Below are 18,979 nucleotides of genomic sequence, written 5' to 3' on the forward strand. Positions count from 1 at the left end.
CAGTATGCAAGCACTCAGGGAGACACACAGAAAGGGAGCTAATTAATATACGTAATCACAACACACCAAACAAAACTGTACTTAGGATAAATTGATTTTATTAGCTGCTTTAGTCCTTCGCCCTCTCCTCACCACCAATCAGTCACGGCAGATGGCTGCCCCTCCCTGAGCTTGTTTCTACTGGAGATTTCTTCCTGTTAAAATGGAGTTTTTCCTTCCCACTGTCACCAAGTACTCACTCATAGGGGGTTGGTTCCCTGTACTATTGTAGCGTCATGAAGCGAATGTTTTTGTGAAATTGAATATTAAACTTTTTGTAGCTTTTGTACTTTACATAGTAAAATATTGTTCATAGCTACTTAAAAAGCAAGTGGTGCATGAACACGAAACTTCCAAAGTCAAAAATTTTCCTTGTCTGCTAATGTTGCATGAATTTACGGAAAGCTTTAAAGGAAATAAACTTACATGTAAACTTATGTGTGTGCTGTGAATAAAGACATGGGCGCTGCTGTCACACAGAGGTTTATTTTCTTTGATTAAAAAGTCTTCAACGTGAACACAGTACATGATGCGACAATGATGTCGAAGGGGCCAATGAACAGGCTTTCCTTCTCGACAAGGCCAGAAAAACAACATCAGAGCTGTTTGTTAGCGCCCATCTTCACTCCAACACACACACACACACACACACACACACACATATCCAGTCATCATGTTGCACGTCACAAGTTAAAACCTCCCAAAATCTGTCTGGGGACAATTGTGATGCATTGAAATGTAAAAGCATGAACAGCACACACACCTGTCACCATACTGTTCATCTGCTGGCATGCAAACTGTATGCACAAACAAATGCACTAACTCACACACACACACACACACACACTTCATTTGCCTCTCATGGAAATGACAAATTCCAGTTTGGTTGATAAAGATTGGTTTTGTTGTGAGAAGCGAGTTGGCACATGAAGGCAGGCCCTTGCAAAGGACCATAAAACAAATGACAACGAAAAAAATCAAATAAAACTCAGAACACTGGTGTAATGTAAAGATGCAGTCTGAATGTTTCCATTGATGATTCCACGCAATTTGATATTAAAATTATGTTAATACAACAACAACAATAATGTCAATAATAATAATAATACATACGTCATGGTAAAGACTCTAATTTAAATTTGAGTTGTAAATTAATTTAAAAAAAAAAAACAGACTGAAGGGCTAAAAAGTTGTGACAGCAAATTTTAGAAATGAGGTTCTTAAAGAGTGACACAGTGTTAAAGTGACAAACAGCATGTTTAAAGCTCAAACGCATGAACCAATGACACAAAAAATCTTATCCAGGGCTATAGCTGTTTGTAATTACGTTTTCTATTTATACTTTTTTTGGGGGGGGGTTCAAATAAATGTAGTTGGAAAGGCCCCAGAGTTCAGAGTGATACTGTTAAAATGGTTGGTCAGTCTAACACCTGGAGATACGTTAATATATGTAAAAACATTATATTAAAAAATTAGTCAGCAGGTTTGCTTTCAAGCAACTTAAAGAAGTCCAGATGCTTTTCTTTGCAAGCTCCTTTGACTACGATGACCTGGATGACTGAGAACCTTCACAGACGTCAGCAGGTTTAGTTTATAAAGACTTTATGAAGCCTGAAAAGAGAGCCCAGAGAAGGTTCAGACCACTTGAATTATAATATGCTGAGAGGTTGTTGGTTTTTTGGATGTTTTGACCAATGGCCTTCAAAGCTTTGCACTGAACCTGTTACACTTGGCCTTATTTTATGTCATATATATTGTTCGAATGGTGGACACTTACATTAAACACGGCCATTTTCACTGTATGTACAAGCTCAGGATATAGGCTGCTCTAAATGATTGGCTTCAGGCCCTTTTTTCTACCATTGACTCTGTATGATGTCACAAGGAGGGGAAATCCTAAATATGGTCGTCTCAGGCACACAGCTCTGAAACCCGTGTTGAACCATTACTGGATCAAACAAATGACGAGTTAATGAGATAATTCTACCTTTAGCACCAATCTGTTGAGAGGAATGGCCACAAAATCAGGTTTATCTACTTACTGAGGAAAAAGTAGACAGACAATAGCGAAAACTAGTATATTTGAGGTCACAACAGCAGTGAGAAGTAAAATGTCCAGACTACAGTGCTACAAGCAATGTTCCATCTAAGCTGCGCGCGTCTCTGCGCACAGAAAATCTGCATTGTGCACAAAAAAAAATCTAACCTGAATTGAAATTAAAATAAATACGTTAACAATTCTATTTTGCAGTATTAGTCAATAAGTGACTGGCAGCTCCCGTATAGGATTATAACGATGCCACCTTATCCCATAGTCCAGCCAATAATGCGATTCACACTCGTATATACGCAGCTAATCAACGTCGTCGGCAGGCTATGACAGCGTCCTTATGTGCCGACACCGGTGTTTTAGCTAGCAAAGCGGCGTGGCTAACATGGCTTCCCACCACATCAATGACAACGTGTACAACCATTGGAGATGTGAGCAGGACAGACAGCGGTGTTTTGAGATGTGAGAGATTTGCAACGTTTAGCGCAAATCTTGTGTACTTAGTGTGTAGTGTAGTCAATAGGTTGTGTGTGTCAGAACAATGAGGCGACTGCTGAATGTTACAGGTGTTACAGGAGTGATACATCTCCTGTTGTCAGGCCTGCAGGTATCAGGCTTGTGATGTTCTCCTTTATCTCATAGTGGACAGAAATTATTTTTTGGAGTGGCACACATAATTTGTGTGGCATCAAATTTGATGCAGAACAGCTGATTGTTCTGTAGAAAGTTTGAAATGTTTATTTAAAAAAACGCTTTGGCTGCATTTTTAGGTAAACAGCTGCAAAAAACTTTGTTTACAAAAGTTACTTTTTTGAAGAAGTAACTATATAATTAATTGCCCAACATTTGTCATTATATACTGCATTTTGCAGACAGAGAGTTACAGACTCTCTCCCAGACCACAGACTCATAATACAAGTCAGAAAACAAAAGAAAGTTGTGTTTTCAAAATTGGAGTTCAAGTTATTTTTACTTCCAATAGTGTTGACATACTACACAGGTCATGAACAAGATTTGAAATTTTCATTGTAAGTGGGCTAAAGCACTTAATTAAAAGTAGTCTAACATAAATGTAAATGCTGTAATTTGATTATTTTGGATGGATTCGATGCTGGCGTGACCACAGTGCACACGTCTAATGTTGCTCACAGTGGTTCAAGGGACTGCTCAGGGAGATTGTGTGTTCGCTCAGAGACATGAAAATTTAGAGGGAACATTGACTATAAGTATCTGAGTTTGCACGTTTGACCAAGTGCTACCACATTAATAGACAGATGAAGCCGTTAATTTAAAAAGGGCTTGTAGTGACACGGACTCCTCTGGGCTGTTAGACTGTAATGGAAATATTTGATGTTTTTCTAATGCACTTTGGTCAGGGTTAGCTGCCAAGTGTTGCTTGATGTTCTCTCTGAATCTACTGACTTAACATAGGCACCGCTTTTAGTGAGGACATTCTTTGGATTCTGATTCCTTAGTTTTTCAAACCTAAAAGTATTTTTGTTTTGTTTTTTATGGCTTTCAGTCAACAAAATCTGAACCGCTTAGTGTCAAAATTACAGATAATTAAGGAAATACTGGTGGAAATATTTATGCTGTTAGTTTGCTTTTGTCTTTGTGTTATTTACTTGTGTCAGTGAGTATCCGGAGGAGTTAAAAGGACCGGTTACTTTTACAGGGAGGGAATTCTCTCCATAAACTGTCCTTCCATTTTTCCTCGAGGCCTGTGACTGATATTTGAAAGACGAGCACACACACACAACACAAAAGAGCTCAAAGTCTGTCCTGTCGTCTAAAAGCAAACAACGTGTAAACCAGTGGCCTCGCACTAAAATCACAGAGGTAACAGTTCACTTTATCCGATGAGCACAATAACACAGAAAACACCCGCCTCTGCCTTTGATGAGATGGAAACAAACACACGCACACACTTGTACAAACACACTCACACACACACGCAGGTAGCACGGCAGCTGGTTCATGTAGGTTGGAGGTAACCCCAGGCAACAGGAGGAAGGCGAGAAGCTTCATCCCCCTCAACTTTTGATGAGCCTCAGAAACTCGTCGCGGGTTTTTGGATCCTCTCTAAAGTTCCCCAGCATGGTGCTGGTGACGGTTTTACTGTTCATCTTCTGAACGCCTCGCATCACCATACACATGTGACTGCAAGGAGGAAGACAGGAAAGATAAAAAGATTTGATCCAAAAGAAGAGACAAGTGCAAAGACCAAGTCATTTATTCGCTGAGCAACTGAAATGTTTTTAAACGGTTAGAACCTGGAAATTTGTCCAAGAATTTGCGACAATATCATTGAAGGTGAAGAATTTCACATTCAGCAAGCAATTTTTGATTTCTCAGGTCACCTGGTGGGAGGACACCGAAATAATCTCTAAACAGTTGTGGTCTGACTTGAGGTCCCTCTCAGACAGAATGAGAAAGTTTTGCAAATAATTTCCATCATGTTGGAATCAATCTGAGCCAGTCTGTACCGAAGAGTGCAACTCGTCTGCAACACATTTTGATTATCAGCCGGTCGTATTCTGGTTATCTCATATATAACTGTTAACTTTGCACTGTAGGGGGATCTTTGTGAGATTTGCCACATTGTAATAATCGTAGTGTGGAACTAGCTAACAACACTGACTCCTTAGTGGCTTTCAAAGTCTCTTGCACTGTTTTTCCTTGGCAGTGCTTGTCCTGTTGTTTGTTGAAGGTCATCCTGCTACACTGTAACAGACAGATGGTTCATGCAATTGCCACCCAAGTGTTTGTTTAAAGTTCCTGACCTTTTCCAACCCTAATTCTAACTTCCTGTCCATGTGACAATTCATAAAGGGTTTCAAAATACTTTAATGCCTATACCATGACAACATTATCATTTAAGAACTCTTAAGTGGTAATAAGCCATGTTTTAATACAGATCCTGGTTCCTTCTGGAAATGCAGATTTCTCACATTACATTTATTCCCCCTGAAAGTTCGTGCAGTGACAACAAACCTTTACAGTTGGGCAGAGAAAAGAAGACGAATGGAGAAAGCAAGGGAAAGGAACACAAGATAATACATTTTAAAAGTAAAAGGTCATTTCACTTGTTGGTTCATGTACGTACGTTGCCTCGATGACAACTCCGACCCCAGTGGGCTGCAGTGCCTCTGTAATAGCTACAGCGATTTGTTTGGTCAACCTCTCCTGAACTGTGGACAGAGAGTACAAACAGACGTATGGCCAGAGCAAACAGTCAGGGATCAAGGGCAGTGCTGGTAGAAGTATTCAGTCCTCACAGGACCTCTGCTAACAAATGATCATTTACTGTGTTCGTGAGCTTTAATGTGGCTACATCGTTGTGTAAACATCGCCACAGATGGAGCTAATAAAGCTTTAATTACATTACACACCGTCAGGTAGTTTTTTTTTAATTTAATCAAAGTGTCAGGGCTCTCAAAAGGGACAACACATAAACTTGAGTATTTATGAGTTGGTCTTTGTTTTCATGCAAAATGTTTGATATTTTTACCATTTTGGGTCAAATCAATATCTCGCATAGCGGTGCTGAAGTGGTTACTCGAAGAAAAAAAAACAACTCAATTTTTGTTGTTTTTAATGGAAAATCATTCAAAAAACCCTCAAACTCAAACATTGAAGGCTCACCCAAAACCATAACCTGCTTTACTGTGCTTTCTGTACTTGACCCTGTAGGGCTTGACTTTATATTTGGGAAAAGATGGATGGTCACACACATTTTTACATCCAGCCCTTCCTGTCAGATCAAATGCAGTAAACCAACAGAATATTTCCCTGTGAGATGTAAAATAAAAGTGAAATAAAGCTAGTAAAAATCAAAGTACAAGCACACAAAAACTGCACGTTGACAGGAGGAGTTTATTTATTACCTTGTAGTCGACGGCTGTAGATCTCAACAATCCTGAGGAGGAGAGGGAAAGCATTAACACAGCCTCAGGGGAAATATGAGAGCAGTGAGTTTTAGCAGCAAAGATTAAAACGGTAAAAATAAATAAACATTTAGGGCTGACTCATGAATATAGGAAGGAAGACACAAAAAATGTGTTTTTTATGAAAATCTAAGTGAAAGAAGGACTCTGTTTTGGTTACTTTTCACTCAGAATAACTTCACTGAATAGACAAGCTAGAAAGGAATCGCCACATCCTGGCAACCGAGCATTTTTTCAACTAATGTGTTGTCTACAGTATTAAAAAATCCTCAATAATACTATTATTTAAAGCATGTAATCCTTGGTCCTTTTAATAAACTAGTGCCAACTACTATCTACAATGAGCGTATAATAACATACATTTGTATTTTTTTAAACCTGAACTGACTGGGGCTAGAAAAATGATCAGTTATCAAGACTTTTTAATCTTAGTATACGCCCCCTCCTGTCATTTGAATGGACATACACAATAAACCAGCTCCATTCAGTAATTTTAGAAGCAGACGCAGCTCTTGTAGATGTGCAGAATCCACCCGGTCTTCCCCTTCAACCTGTTGCTCTTCTCGGTGAGCAAAACCACTTTGGACAAACTCGACCCAAATCACCTTCAGGGAAATGTCACAAGAACAAACAGGCAGGCAGCATGCAGGAGATAACCCACTTTTTTTTAAGGGAGATGGTGGTGTAGCTAAAATCTTATTGGAGGCTTCAATGCAACTGGAAATTTTAAGCAAACAGCCTGCTTACATTCAGTGATGCAGATAAGACTTTGATGGTTGACAGCACCAAGAGATCATTATTTTATTCCTTAAATGATGTGAACTTTTTTGGTGGTTGTTGTAGGTCCAGGAGTCATTTAGAAAGTGCAAGCGTCATGGCTTTCTTATCCTGACATCAAATGTGATGCGAACAAGTCTTCCCGAGTGTTCTCGAGGCTTTAGTTGGTTTGGGCTCACTATCCACTGAGAGAACGATTGCCTGGCTGTTTTTCTTTTCCCCTAAAGATAATGTGATAATGGACACAATGTGCTTTGTTTTAAAGGTGCAAAAGGGTCTGTATCTGTATAAATACACTTTATAATCATTTTTAATCATTTGATCATGACTGTGAAGCAAATTTGATGACTCTCTGACATGTGTAATAAAGCAGCGGTCCCCAACCTTTTTTGCGCCACGGACCGGTTTATGCCCGACAATATTTTCACGGACCGGCCTTTAAGGTGTCGCGGATAAATACAACAAAATAAAACTAGTACCGGTACCGAAAAAAAGAACATTTATTCATAACACACGTGAAAAGACCCAGGAAAACCGAGTAAACGATAAAAACGATAACAAAATAACGCTGAAAACCAATAAAACCCCTGAAAACTATACATTTCACACCTGAGCCTCAACTCTCGCGGCCCGGTACCAAACGACTCACGGACCGGTACCGGTCCGAGGCCCGGGGGTTGGGGACCGCTGTAATAAAGGAATAACAAAATTATAATAAAATAACATTGGATGGAACAAAGCGCAAGGCAGTATTTTAAAGGTTATTCTTTGCAGGTCTAAATGTTTGTTAACCAAATTTGAACTATATCAGCAGGCTGATAATATATTAGCCATTTGCTGATATACTGGTATTGGCATTTGTAAAAGTAGATAAATGAAAATTTAAAAAGTACAGAGGAGACAGCAGAAACAGAAAAAACAAGTCATAATTACTAAATATCGGTACTGGCATCTGTCTTAAAAACTCGTGTATAATGATGTGAAGCTTCACTGGCGATCTGCCTGAAAACAAAGCCAAACTTTATAAAGAAACCTTATGACCGCAATCATGAATATCAAGAGCTGTCACTCTTATGTCAGTATATTTTTTATTATTTTAATTATTTTGTTAGGAAAAAAAACAACATTGTGATGTTCTCCATAACAGAAAAATAACTATATTCTCTTGAGATAATCTTAAAACTTAATCTGAAAGTGTAGTTTACGGATTCCACTTGTAGGGATTTCACTTAGAGATGCTCTAAGTGAACGGTGTAGCTGCTGCCGTCGCAGTGACTCTCCAGTACTGCGTTAGTAAGGGGTGTTAGCCTGTAAGCCTGAGGGTATTGGGGTCAGTGGGTAGTACACACACAAGTTTTAATAATCAGCTTAAACACACACACACACACACACGCACAGATAATGTGACAGTTATGACAATAGAGTAAATGTACTTACCTGGCTAGCTTGCTGAGGCCCAGAACTCTCTTGTTTGGGAGGTATCCAATGTGAACCTGCAGAAAGTGACAAGCTCAAGGTTAACCCTGCTCTCATTCTGGCTTATGATACAACTCACTAATGGTATAATTATGAACTGAGGTGTTACTGATCCCAGCTCAGCTCAACGCTGCACGGCGGGACAGCTGTTGCTGAACGTGTCAGCCAGTATAGCTAAAGCTCTCGACCTCATTAGCCTCAGTTCTGATCGTTTCACATACTAATTTGACTACGTTCAAATCTAATCTTCAGCTTCTCGTAACATAATCAGAGTTTCTCGAAACTCATCACCAAGTAGCTGCTGGGCTCACAGCAGATGTCTGCCCCTCCCTGGTTTCTTCCTGTTAAAAGGGAGTTTTTCCTCCCCGCTGTTGCCAAATGCTTGCTCATACAAAGTTGTGTGCTTGTTGGAGTTTTTTCTGTATAACTGTAGTGACCTTACAATATAAAACATCTTGAGGTGACTATTGTTGTGATTTGATGTTGAATAAGTAAAATTGAACTGACTGTACAGGATACTGACCCTCCCCGTTTTCTTATTAGCCGTGCTTTCATGACACAATTCTTTCTGATACTCCAATAAATAAAGATTCAGTTGCACAACTAAAACAAGTGTGGCCACGTTATTCTTAGCAGAAACCTTTATCTTGACCCGGATGGGCCTCACAGGCCGCTGGTTGCCCCAATCATGTAATAAAGCTGTTCTTTTTGCTACAAGTGTTCCTGAAGCGTCAACCTTTCTCAGATTCATCTTCTTCTCCATGCAGCTTGGAAGTAGGTGAAGTTGTATTTTAATTTGTTCTTAGCCTCAACCTCAACACGGGCTTCTCTTTTTCATCTTTCTTTGTTTTCTCATCACACTGGAGTTTGAAGCTCCAACTCTGATCGATGGATAAGCACATCTTTGGCACAAACCAGTGTTTTAATCCAAGGACATGGCCCTGCTGTACACACTCCTTCCAACCCTACTGGATCTCTGGTCAGACATATTACATCTTTCTTCACTGACAGCTCAAGAAATGCATCCACCCCGCCCAGCAAACTGGAGTTAGTTAAAAGCTTTGCCATCAGGAGTAACAGTTTAAAGAGAAAACAGAATAAAGCCACAGGTGTACACTAATTGCCAATGCCAAGTTTCGCACATTAGGTACGAAGTGAACGTCAGGTTGATACGAACAACAGGAAGGAAAAGGAAGGCAATGAAAACCGAAGAGGCAGGCGGACAAGACGAGAGAAGCGAGAGACAGAGTCATCAGCTGGAAAATCACTGCTCGATGGCTGCAGGCTCCAATTCTCATACACACACATATACACACCAACACACACACTGGTACGCTCCACTCAAATGTCAGACGCAATTTTTTGACAAGACGAGAGAAAGGGCAGTGGCAACATGCGTGTGGAGATCTCTTTTCCCTTCAGATGTTACTTTTTTTAGTTCTCTGCTGCAGCGGCCTGATAGACCGACATCAAACGGGCCGAGCATGGCGGCTGCTTTTTTCACTTATCTGTCCCCGTTAGTCAGATTTACTGCCTCACGCTGTGAGTGAGGAGGGGGCAAGGCAAACAAAAAAAACCTCCTGAGGTTTACAACAGCTTAAGTGTAACACAATAACACTCCAACTCTTTTTCTTTTAATAGCCATATTTTGTTCATAGTTCTAAATATTTTGGCATATTTACTATTTGGAGGTTTCTCACTTAACCTGCTGGCAGCTGTTCTCAGCATCAGGCTCCGATTAAATCATTTTATGATACGAGGAAAATTTAGCGGGTAGGTGTTGAAGTGATTTCTTATTTTGTCCATCTTATTTATAGCACTGAGGTAATGCTAAATCACCTGAATGCACAGGTGTAAAACAAAAAGAAAGTGGTAAACTGGGCGCATGCGTCTGTCTGTGTACAATTTCATTCACTCTCACGATGAATGATTTTTCTCTAAAGATACGTGAATTTAAATGTTGGTGACATTTTGCTCTGTTCCCAGTCAGGATGATCCCACACTGGTTAAATAATGTTGAGGTCCAAACTCTGCAGAGCCAGATATTGTTCCATTGTGTATTTTTCCATCCAGGTGTGCTTTTACTGCATCGGCAGTGTGTTTAGGATTATTGACGATGATAAGCTGTTGCTTAAAAATGAAACTGTTGCAATAAGATCCTTTCGAGTACTGAAAAGATGGCTGTAGATGCAGGTTGTGCTGCTGCACAACCTGCAATGATTTGAAATTCAATTTTCAAATGTGGATTCATCACATTATCGGCCCACTAACTGTATGATATGGAATACATCAGCCTTTTCTCCCTCTTTCCCTCCCTCGAGAGTGGCTACTTGACACATGCCCTTTTAATAAGACCTTTTTTGATAAGGCTTAAGTAAACAATAGATGGATGAACTGAAGGGTCAGGTCACTGCAGGGTTTGTTCCTGTTTCTTAAGGCATGACTTTTAAATACTGTTCACCTGCTGCAGCTAGACTAGCAGCACTTTGAGAATCCCTTTGTTAGTGCAAAAACAGGCTTGTTATTTTTGGCATTTTTTTTTTAGATTTAAACAAAAAAATCAAAGAAATTCTGGGTGGCTCAAGCGTTTTGCACAGTACTGTATGCTGATGGCATTTTAATATAGAAGTATCAAAATAAAATCAGGTATTTAGTCCTTGAATTGACTGATAAAAGTAATTTTTGTAATCATTCATATTTTTAGGACACTACTGAATACGTTACCTTTGTAAAAGAAGGCTGCAGATCATAACGCAAGTTATTAAATACAATATTTGGAGTGCCAAATGTCCTGATCAAACCAAACTGCTTTGTTTGTCCACAATTCATAGTTCTTTGGTTTTCCCAAAGCTCAGTACCCGATTGCTTGTTTTCCACAGGAAACACATCGCAGGGAAGAAGCAATTATGCCTGAATACAAGAACAAAGGACACATGTTTGTTCCAGTGTGTTTTCTCTTCAAACGTTTTCTGAAGAGTTGACATGATAGCATCTCTGCTGACTGCAAATCAGTCAAATGTTTTTAAACAGCTTATTCACTGAACAGCTGGCGACTACCTGCCCAGCAGAAGAGGAGGACCGAGACACCGCAAACAGACAGCCGGAGAGAGGGGCTGGATAAGAGGAAGTGCTGCTGATGATGACAAGAGGGGTGGGGGGGATTGATGCACATGAGTGGACACACTGCGAGAGGAGGCGTTTGTGTGATTCACTGCTGTCATCAGAACCCATTTACACCCGGTGGAAAAAGATCAGCTGCCAGCCTCCATTGTTTTAAATGACATGCACCTGCAGGTGAAGACGGAGGGAGAAGGGAAGCAGAGGAAGAAAAGCAGAAAGAGGGACGAGGCCAGTCTGCCGGTTGGTGGAGAGTAATGATATCAAAGGGGCAGAGAGGAGGCTGAAAACAGATCTCAGCTAATCTGATTGCTTCTAGTGTTCTCTGATGTCCAGACAAACGTCAGAGAGAAATGGTTTTTGAAGATACACATCTGGTTGCACGGCTTGATGTTTGTGGCAATTTTTTGTGCACTAAATTATGGGAAAATATATATATAGCGAAGTGCCTTGTGAGTAAAGCAGAGTGTTTGTTTATGTGTCTCTTTTTGCAGTCCAAAGATGCAATGAGATGTCAGCCACATCACATGGACTGCAGCTCCCTTTCTGCCCCAGCGGTCACCTGCATCTTTAGTCATTGTCCTGTTCCCATGGATGTAATTACATTTGTATCTAGTTGGAGGAGCGTGTCATTCTGTTTAGAGAAAATACGTTTTTATGTTGAATTTCATAATTTAAAATCAGGTCATTAAACAAATTATGACATTTAATGATGTCATTTTTAAAGAAAAGGTGCTAATGCTAATGCTAATTCCTCCCGCCCTTAGGAAATGAAGAGGTCACTGAACCGTTTGATGGGTATAAAAATGATGATTCCAGTAATGAAGCTTATAATGAACAGCAGCGATAAACAGAAATGTAGCATATTCTGCTATAGGAAAGTTACCAGGTTAAGCATTCAGCTAAGGAGGCCCACAGCAACCCTGCCGTGTCTCGTGGCCTGTTTATGTAATCATTCACTCGCATCATTCGCATGAAGTCACGTGCTTTACTAATACGAGATGGTGCGCACTGGTAACAGGTTCATTAGAAGGACTACTGAGCTTGTTCTGCGGGCCCCAAATTCCTGAAATGCATGGAATATCCTCATACACCATCAAGTTTGTGCTTTCAGAATCGCTCTGTGTGTGTGTGGTTTCTTTTACCCTGCCAAAGATGGGCACCAGGTGATGTTCACACATGGAGAACATGTCGATGTCTTTCACTATCACCATCTCATCGTGGTCTTCATCGAAGATGGCGTCATTCAGTACGTCTGAGGAAAAAAATGGGAGAGATTAAACATAAAGGAAAAGTCTAAATAAGGAACGGCAGAATAGATCAGCATGATCGCAAAAAGTAAATAATCAATCAACCAAACAAGAAATGCTGCAAAAAATTCAGGTAACAGTCAAATTCAGGCAAAAAGAGGTTTTTTGTTGTTGTTTGGCTTAAATTTTAAAAAACTAAAATAAAAAAAACAAAAACAATGCAGGATTTTTTCTTCTTGAGGGCAGACAGACTGAAGTGAACCAGCCATGCTGGAGGATGCCGGGTTCGCCTTGACCATTCAGCTGCCACGCCCTTTACGATGGACTTCAGTGTTTCTCTCTGGCAAACACCACTGTCTAATTATAGCTCTGCATCCTCCTTCGTGTGGTTGCCTTATTGCATTTTTTGGTTGCCGGGGTTCAATAAACTGTTTTATCTTTTGAACGTGACGGCGCAGACGCTTCTCGCTCTCATCGCAGCAGTTTTTAATTTCCTGACTTGCTATCTGCAAGAGGGAGAGGACGGAACACGGAGGGGTGAGGTCACCAAAACAACAGAACACACTGACTTGTTGCTTCGGCTTCTGCTGCTTATTTTATCACTGTGCACATAAAGGGAGAGGCCTGTGGGGTTGACAAGACCGATACATATTTTTCCTGTCACCACCTTTTTTTGTATTTTAGCAAGCTAACAACAAATTAGAGCAAACCACAGTGTTCAAATGTTGACCTGATCACCAACATTATTATAGCTCACACTTTAATGTCTGAACCATTCATTCTTGTAATCATTTTTCCAATAGACTAGAGTTGCAATGGTTAGTTCAATAACTGCCAGTATTTTTGTTGTTATTTTTCCAGTTCAGGGTTGAAGGGCCTTTCTCAACTGCCAATGAGCGAATGGCAGGATACGGCCTGTACAGGCTGCTGTTCCATGAAACTGCCAATATTTTAAAAAAATCACTGAAATCCTTCTTCAAGTAAAAATAAAAACAGACATTTTTAGCCTCTTATATACGAAGAGTCTCTGTTTTGCTCTGTTTTATTTATTTTATTCTGTTTTATAACACAAAACTCAGGAGTGGAGCTTTGGACTGTTGCTCATACAAAACAAGACTTTTAGAAACATCATCTGGGCGGATAGGAAACCTAAGAAGTGTATTTTGGTCTTAAACAATTTTCAAACCTCAGGCAAATTTCGGTGCACCTCATATTTCATTACAGGGTGATGATGAAGCCATCTACATCCACATGCCCCCCAATTTATAGTGACCATCTGGAACTATATGATTCTAGCTTTAGAACAGACAGAAGACATCCACAGGAGCAGGGCTTTCAAAGCTTTGCAGTCTTTTAAACACTGGTTTTTGGTTTAATCTGGGGATGAGCAGTACTGCTGGCTTTTTAGGTACTTCTACTGGGATCAGCAAAGCTGGATATATATTTTAACCCTGTGGATGGAGGCTTTAAGAATTCCATCTATCTAAAGTCTATGTGGTGTCTCTAAGGCAAGACGTATTGACCTACAAACGAGATCCTGAATGAGTGCTGCCTTCAGGTTGACACGGTAACAAAGCGGTAATCGTGTTTGAAAGTTTTGCAATCAAGAGCAAAGTTAAAATAGTGTGGGAACACAGCAAAGTCAATAAAGTGCTACACGAAGCAACCAACAGTTTATTCAACCTTTTATTACCGTCAGACAAAAAGTGCACTTTTGAATAAATTTAATATGGAAAATACTAATTTTTCCCTAAATTTGGCACCATTCAAAGTATTCAGAGTTGCTGTTTTCAGAGACCCTGTCAGATCATGCATGACTAGATTATTGTAAGATCCAAGAAAACTTAAAACTGCGACTATTTCCAGGAAATTTCTACAAGCTAAAGTCAGTCATTTTTAAGGTTTACTGGATCTACAAATACCAAGACTGTGTGAATGAATTAGGACTGTAAGAAAAAGTGTGAATGCTACACAGTGCTAAGGGGTTAAAACCTGCCTGATCCAGTTTGTTGCAGCAATGTCCTCAGATCGAGCTGTTGTAGTGAAGCACAGTCATCCTTTAAGGTCATTTCAGTCATTACAGCTTCTGAACCTCTAGTTCAAAGGAAAGTTTCATTTCTTTCAGACATAATCAAGTGTGCACCCTGAAGGAAAATAATGATAATCAACATTAACTAAGCAAAGCCAACAAAGGTTGGCTTGGACACCCTGTGGCTGCCAGAGAGAGACCAGGCATTTATCAGGTAATGACAGTGTTACTCATCATCTGTGCTTACAATAGGGCTGCCTCCTGTGTGTGAATGAATACCACAAAGACGCACGCAGAATGAAGAGGCCACATGTTATCACGTTTTGAGCGAAGCAGGAAATGGTGCCGTGAATGACAAAAGACATAAGCAAATAATGGGGACACAAACTCACTGCTCCAGGTTATAGATAAATAGGAGTTTGTGCTGAACAGTCAGAAGGTTTAGATGATGACTCAGATTCTCAGTCACCATGCAGCACATGCAGGAAGCTTTCTGATTATTCCTAAATTTTTTTAAGCTTGCTAAGTGGCCCTATCATACAGCCTGGCTCATACGTAACTGTCTTCAGTGACGAGAAGAACAAGGAGTTTTACACAAGATGTTATGGCCCACAGCTTGATGTCACATTAAGTGGTCATTCTAATATTGGCTGTAGGTTTGGATACAAGGTAGATAAAGGACATCCACCCAGCATTCCAATAGGATGATGCTGCCACCACCATGCCTCACTGTAAGGATGGTAATAGCAGGTGATCGGCAGTGTCATTCATTCATAACAATTCATTATTCACATTAATTAATATTTTCTCATCCAGGGAGGATTGTCCTGTCTCAAGATAAAATGATAAAATTAAGATGGTTTAAACACAGATACATAAATTCAGATTGGAGCAGAAACAATTTGTACATTAACTGTTTAATAAATTGCCAAATAAAAAAAACTGTTGTTTTCTTTATTTATTAATCAGCTGGGTGTTCTTCTGAGTTATGATCTTGTAAACCACTCTACAGATGGAGGCATAACCAAGATAAAGGGAATTACTCAAACTTTGTTTGACTGATTTGCAGTGACCCTTTTCTTTTCTTTTTTCTTTTTTTGTTACAATGAGTCCAATCCATGTCATCAAAAAGCACCTTCAACACAACAGAGCTGCCAGACTCAGTCACTGTGTGGTTTAAGCCCACATCCTTCTATCACTGCATGCCTGAAAATGTGGTGGAAGATGTAACAGACCGGCGATGACAATGCTTAAAATTAAGGTTTAGATTTTAAAAGGCCTCCTTTCACTTGTTCATGTTTTGTAAGACATTTTTCATGAAGAACATGCAACCATTTGGTGAGTCTAACTTATTTCTCTGACAATAAATTAAAAAACAAACAAAAAACAAAACAAAAAAGAAAATATGCTTTGGTTTTTTGTTTTTGTTTTAACAATTCTGTAGAAACCAATTTGAGCGTTAATAGGCTGATGGTTAATGAAAACATTAGGTGCAAACTCCATCTACTTATGAATTAAAAGCATGACATTTGCACTAAACAGAAAAACATCTTCCTTTAAATAACAGCCAGGGAAACATTACAGATCAGAAGTCCTGTTTAATCCCTGCATAACTTTTCTTTACTAAGGTTGTGTTCGTCATGTGCTCGACAGCAAGAGGATTTTAGGCTCAGGTTGTGATGAAAGCTGAACCCATGACCCGCACACACAAACACATAAACGCACTGAGCAAACAGTGCGATACTTCTCTCAAAATGCTATAACTCTCCACAAACATCCAGCTGCGACCTCCAATACATGTGTTTTTTGTCTTCTCTGATTTTCAGTAAGTCAACGGGGAGGCTCCTGCAACAACCAATCAGCAGGCAGATGGTGCAACGCCACCGCCTAAACAACAACGCATGCAAAGCCATCATTGTCCATACCATCAACTGAGAAGAGCTGAGAAGAGCTTCAGGTAGATGTAACCATGCTATGAGTTCAGTCAGGTTAACATTAAATTTAAAAAAACAAAAAAAACAAACATGAATTAACTGTCTCAACTGGTGCCCACACATGTTTCTCCATTGCATTCCTTCTTTTTAAAGCTGCATAACACACACACACACACACACACACACACACACACACACACACACACACACACACACACACACACACACACAACCCCAACACCCAAACTACCTCCAGATGCAGTTCTGGAGGGGGCAGATCCCCAAATCTAGCCACTCCAACATGCTGAAGGATGGAGAAAAAAGCCCATGTGGAACTGACACTGCACAGCCCTTCTCCAACGTGCTGCAGTAAACCTCCTCACAGCAGCAGGCCAGCCAGCCGGCTCAGCTGGACCAAACATGACATAAATCTAGCAAAGCCTCGGAGAGTGGGTCTTTTCCACGACGACTTTCACCTAAAAAGTTTTAAAAAGAACTGTCTCATCACATTACCTGATATAAAGGGCTGCAAGTGATGATTATTTACTTTTAGGGATGTATCTAGAAATTAATCTGGCAATTTAGTAGTCATTGGTATTAAACCTAAAGTTTGACGAGAGTCCTTGCACACTAATGGATAAATCCTCAGGAAGCAGGATATGGTGCTTTTATCAAATGTTTTATTAGCTTCAAACAAGCAGAAACAGCACAGGTGAAGTAATGAAAACATTATAAGATTCTTATATTTGTATTTTAGACATAATTATTGTTTTGTTTTTTTCATTTGGCAGGAAACACAAAATTAAATCCATCTTTCCACTGAATTTGTGTTTCAGTTGTGTGTGTGTGTGTGTGTGTGTGTGGGGGGCTTTTATTTATTTTTATTGGTTTTTTTGTTTTTTGTTTTTTGAGGGGGGAGGTGGTCTCCCAGCGTTAATCAGTTAAACATTACATGGCTGTGAGCCAGCTTCTATTATATAATCAGCTTGTGAGGTAGATGCATTGTGCTTATGTGCTTTATTTTATGCTTAAATTACTTGAATATATTTTACCACACTTCTATCTGAAAAGCAATAAACGATGATTTGCTGTGTAAAGCTTAAAACTAAAACATAAAAGATCAAATGCTGCTTTCGCATGAATGATAATTCATGATAACACTGTTATCTGCCTTTCAAACTTAAATCTGCTTTTCCTTTAAAAAAAATCACGTATCCTGTCCCACTACTACTGTCCAAAGCTTTACATTATTAGCGTTATGCATTCACAAAAATATGACGAAAACCGGCTGAGAGGGGAAACTCTTGAATTTTATAAAAGCCGTTTATAAATGATGGTAATTACTTAATTATGTATTTGTCAGAGGTCTCGTCTCATTTTTAAATTCCCCCCACTCAGATTGGCACCTGTTAAAATACTTTATAAAGAAGCCGATGACCTCGATCACCTGACTTTTTTTTTTTTCAAAACCAATAGGAACAAAGTACACCCCACTAAAACAGTCAAGTATCACTAACTGTGCTATATTTCCCTGTGATGGTCCTGACGGAGCACATGTGCACTCTCGGCTCTTTGCGCACTGAGTTTTGGGACGTGTTCTTTCTCCTGTCACACCTGTTGACCGCGGCGCAAATCCCCGGCACCTCTGAGCGGCTTTGTGGATTTAAAAAACAAAAAACAAAAACACAACTCACCGATAATTTTCTCCTGGTAGCCTTTAGTGAAGAACTGCATGGCCGTGGCAGCCCTCCAGGGGGTTTTGAGGAGTCCCTGCCGCTGCGGGTTCTCCCCGAGACCCCGCAGGATGGTGGTGTAGGCAGCGGCCAGGGACGGCAAGCTCATCTCGTTGTCCTCCAGGCTCCTGGTGCGCTCCTCCTTCCAGCTCTCCATCACAGCGGAGGTCGACCGGTGCGAAGCGCATTCTGCTGCCGGTGCCTGAGGACCGCCGGCTGCCCGCTTCACCATCCCGTCAAAGTGGCCGTTGAGCACGGAACCGCCGTCCCCGTTGTCCTTCTTCTCGTTTGAGCTGTACTTGTTCTGCTTGGAGCGGTCCATCGCTGCGGTTCTCTTGCCTTCTTAGTTGAGCACTTGTTGCATCAGTTTCTGACGGGTACTTTAGTTTGAGTTCAAGTGGGCGACACGGTTGCAGCCTCAGCATCCTTTATAACAGCAGGATAATCCAGAGCGAGCTCCTATTGGCTAGCCAGATCTGAAGGGGCGGGGCCAGACCCCCCTTTGACCGCTATCTGCTTTGACTGTGACCTGCTGCTTGGAATCATTCTGCAGTTTGTGGAAGGTAACAAAGTGCATTCAGTGTGTTTATTACTATGGCCAGATTACATAACAGCGACCACTGACCT

General features: G+C 40.3%; 1 protein-coding gene across 1 annotated transcript; it reads right to left on the reverse strand.

Annotated features, from left to right (window-relative positions):
* Positions 1-506: 506 nt before the first annotated feature.
* Positions 507-18,779, reverse strand: gch1 (GTP cyclohydrolase 1). The gene is made up of 6 exons (XM_004573293.5): positions 18,314-18,779; positions 12,552-12,661; positions 8,251-8,306; positions 5,977-6,008; positions 5,196-5,280; positions 507-4,249 (listed from the first exon to the last, which is right to left on the reverse strand). Exons 1-6 carry the CDS (start codon positions 18,672-18,674, stop codon positions 4,123-4,125), a joined length of 771 nt encoding a protein of 256 aa, XP_004573350.2. The 5' UTR covers positions 18,675-18,779; the 3' UTR covers positions 507-4,122.
* Between the last annotated feature and the right edge of the window lie 200 nt (positions 18,780-18,979).

Source organism: Maylandia zebra, linkage group LG1, assembly GCF_041146795.1.
Source record: "Maylandia zebra isolate NMK-2024a linkage group LG1, Mzebra_GT3a, whole genome shotgun sequence".
In the NCBI taxonomy this organism is placed as follows: Eukaryota; Metazoa; Chordata; class Actinopteri; order Cichliformes; family Cichlidae; genus Maylandia; species Maylandia zebra.

What these genes read in the sequence shown, in the direction of transcription:
- gch1 (XM_004573293.5), bottom strand. Translation starts at nt 18,674, where the DNA reads ATGGACCGCTCCAAGCAGAACAAGTACAGCTCAAACGAGAAGAAGGAC. An exon ending in GGCCTCAGCAAGCTAGCCAG is followed by an intron (nt 6,009 to 8,250) that starts GTAAGTACATTT and finishes TCTCCTCCTCAG; the next exon opens with GATTGTTGAGATCTACAGCC. An exon ending in CTACAGCCGTCGACTACAAG is followed by an intron (nt 5,281 to 5,976) that starts GTAATAAATAAA and finishes CTCTGTCCACAG; the next exon opens with TTCAGGAGAGGTTGACCAAA.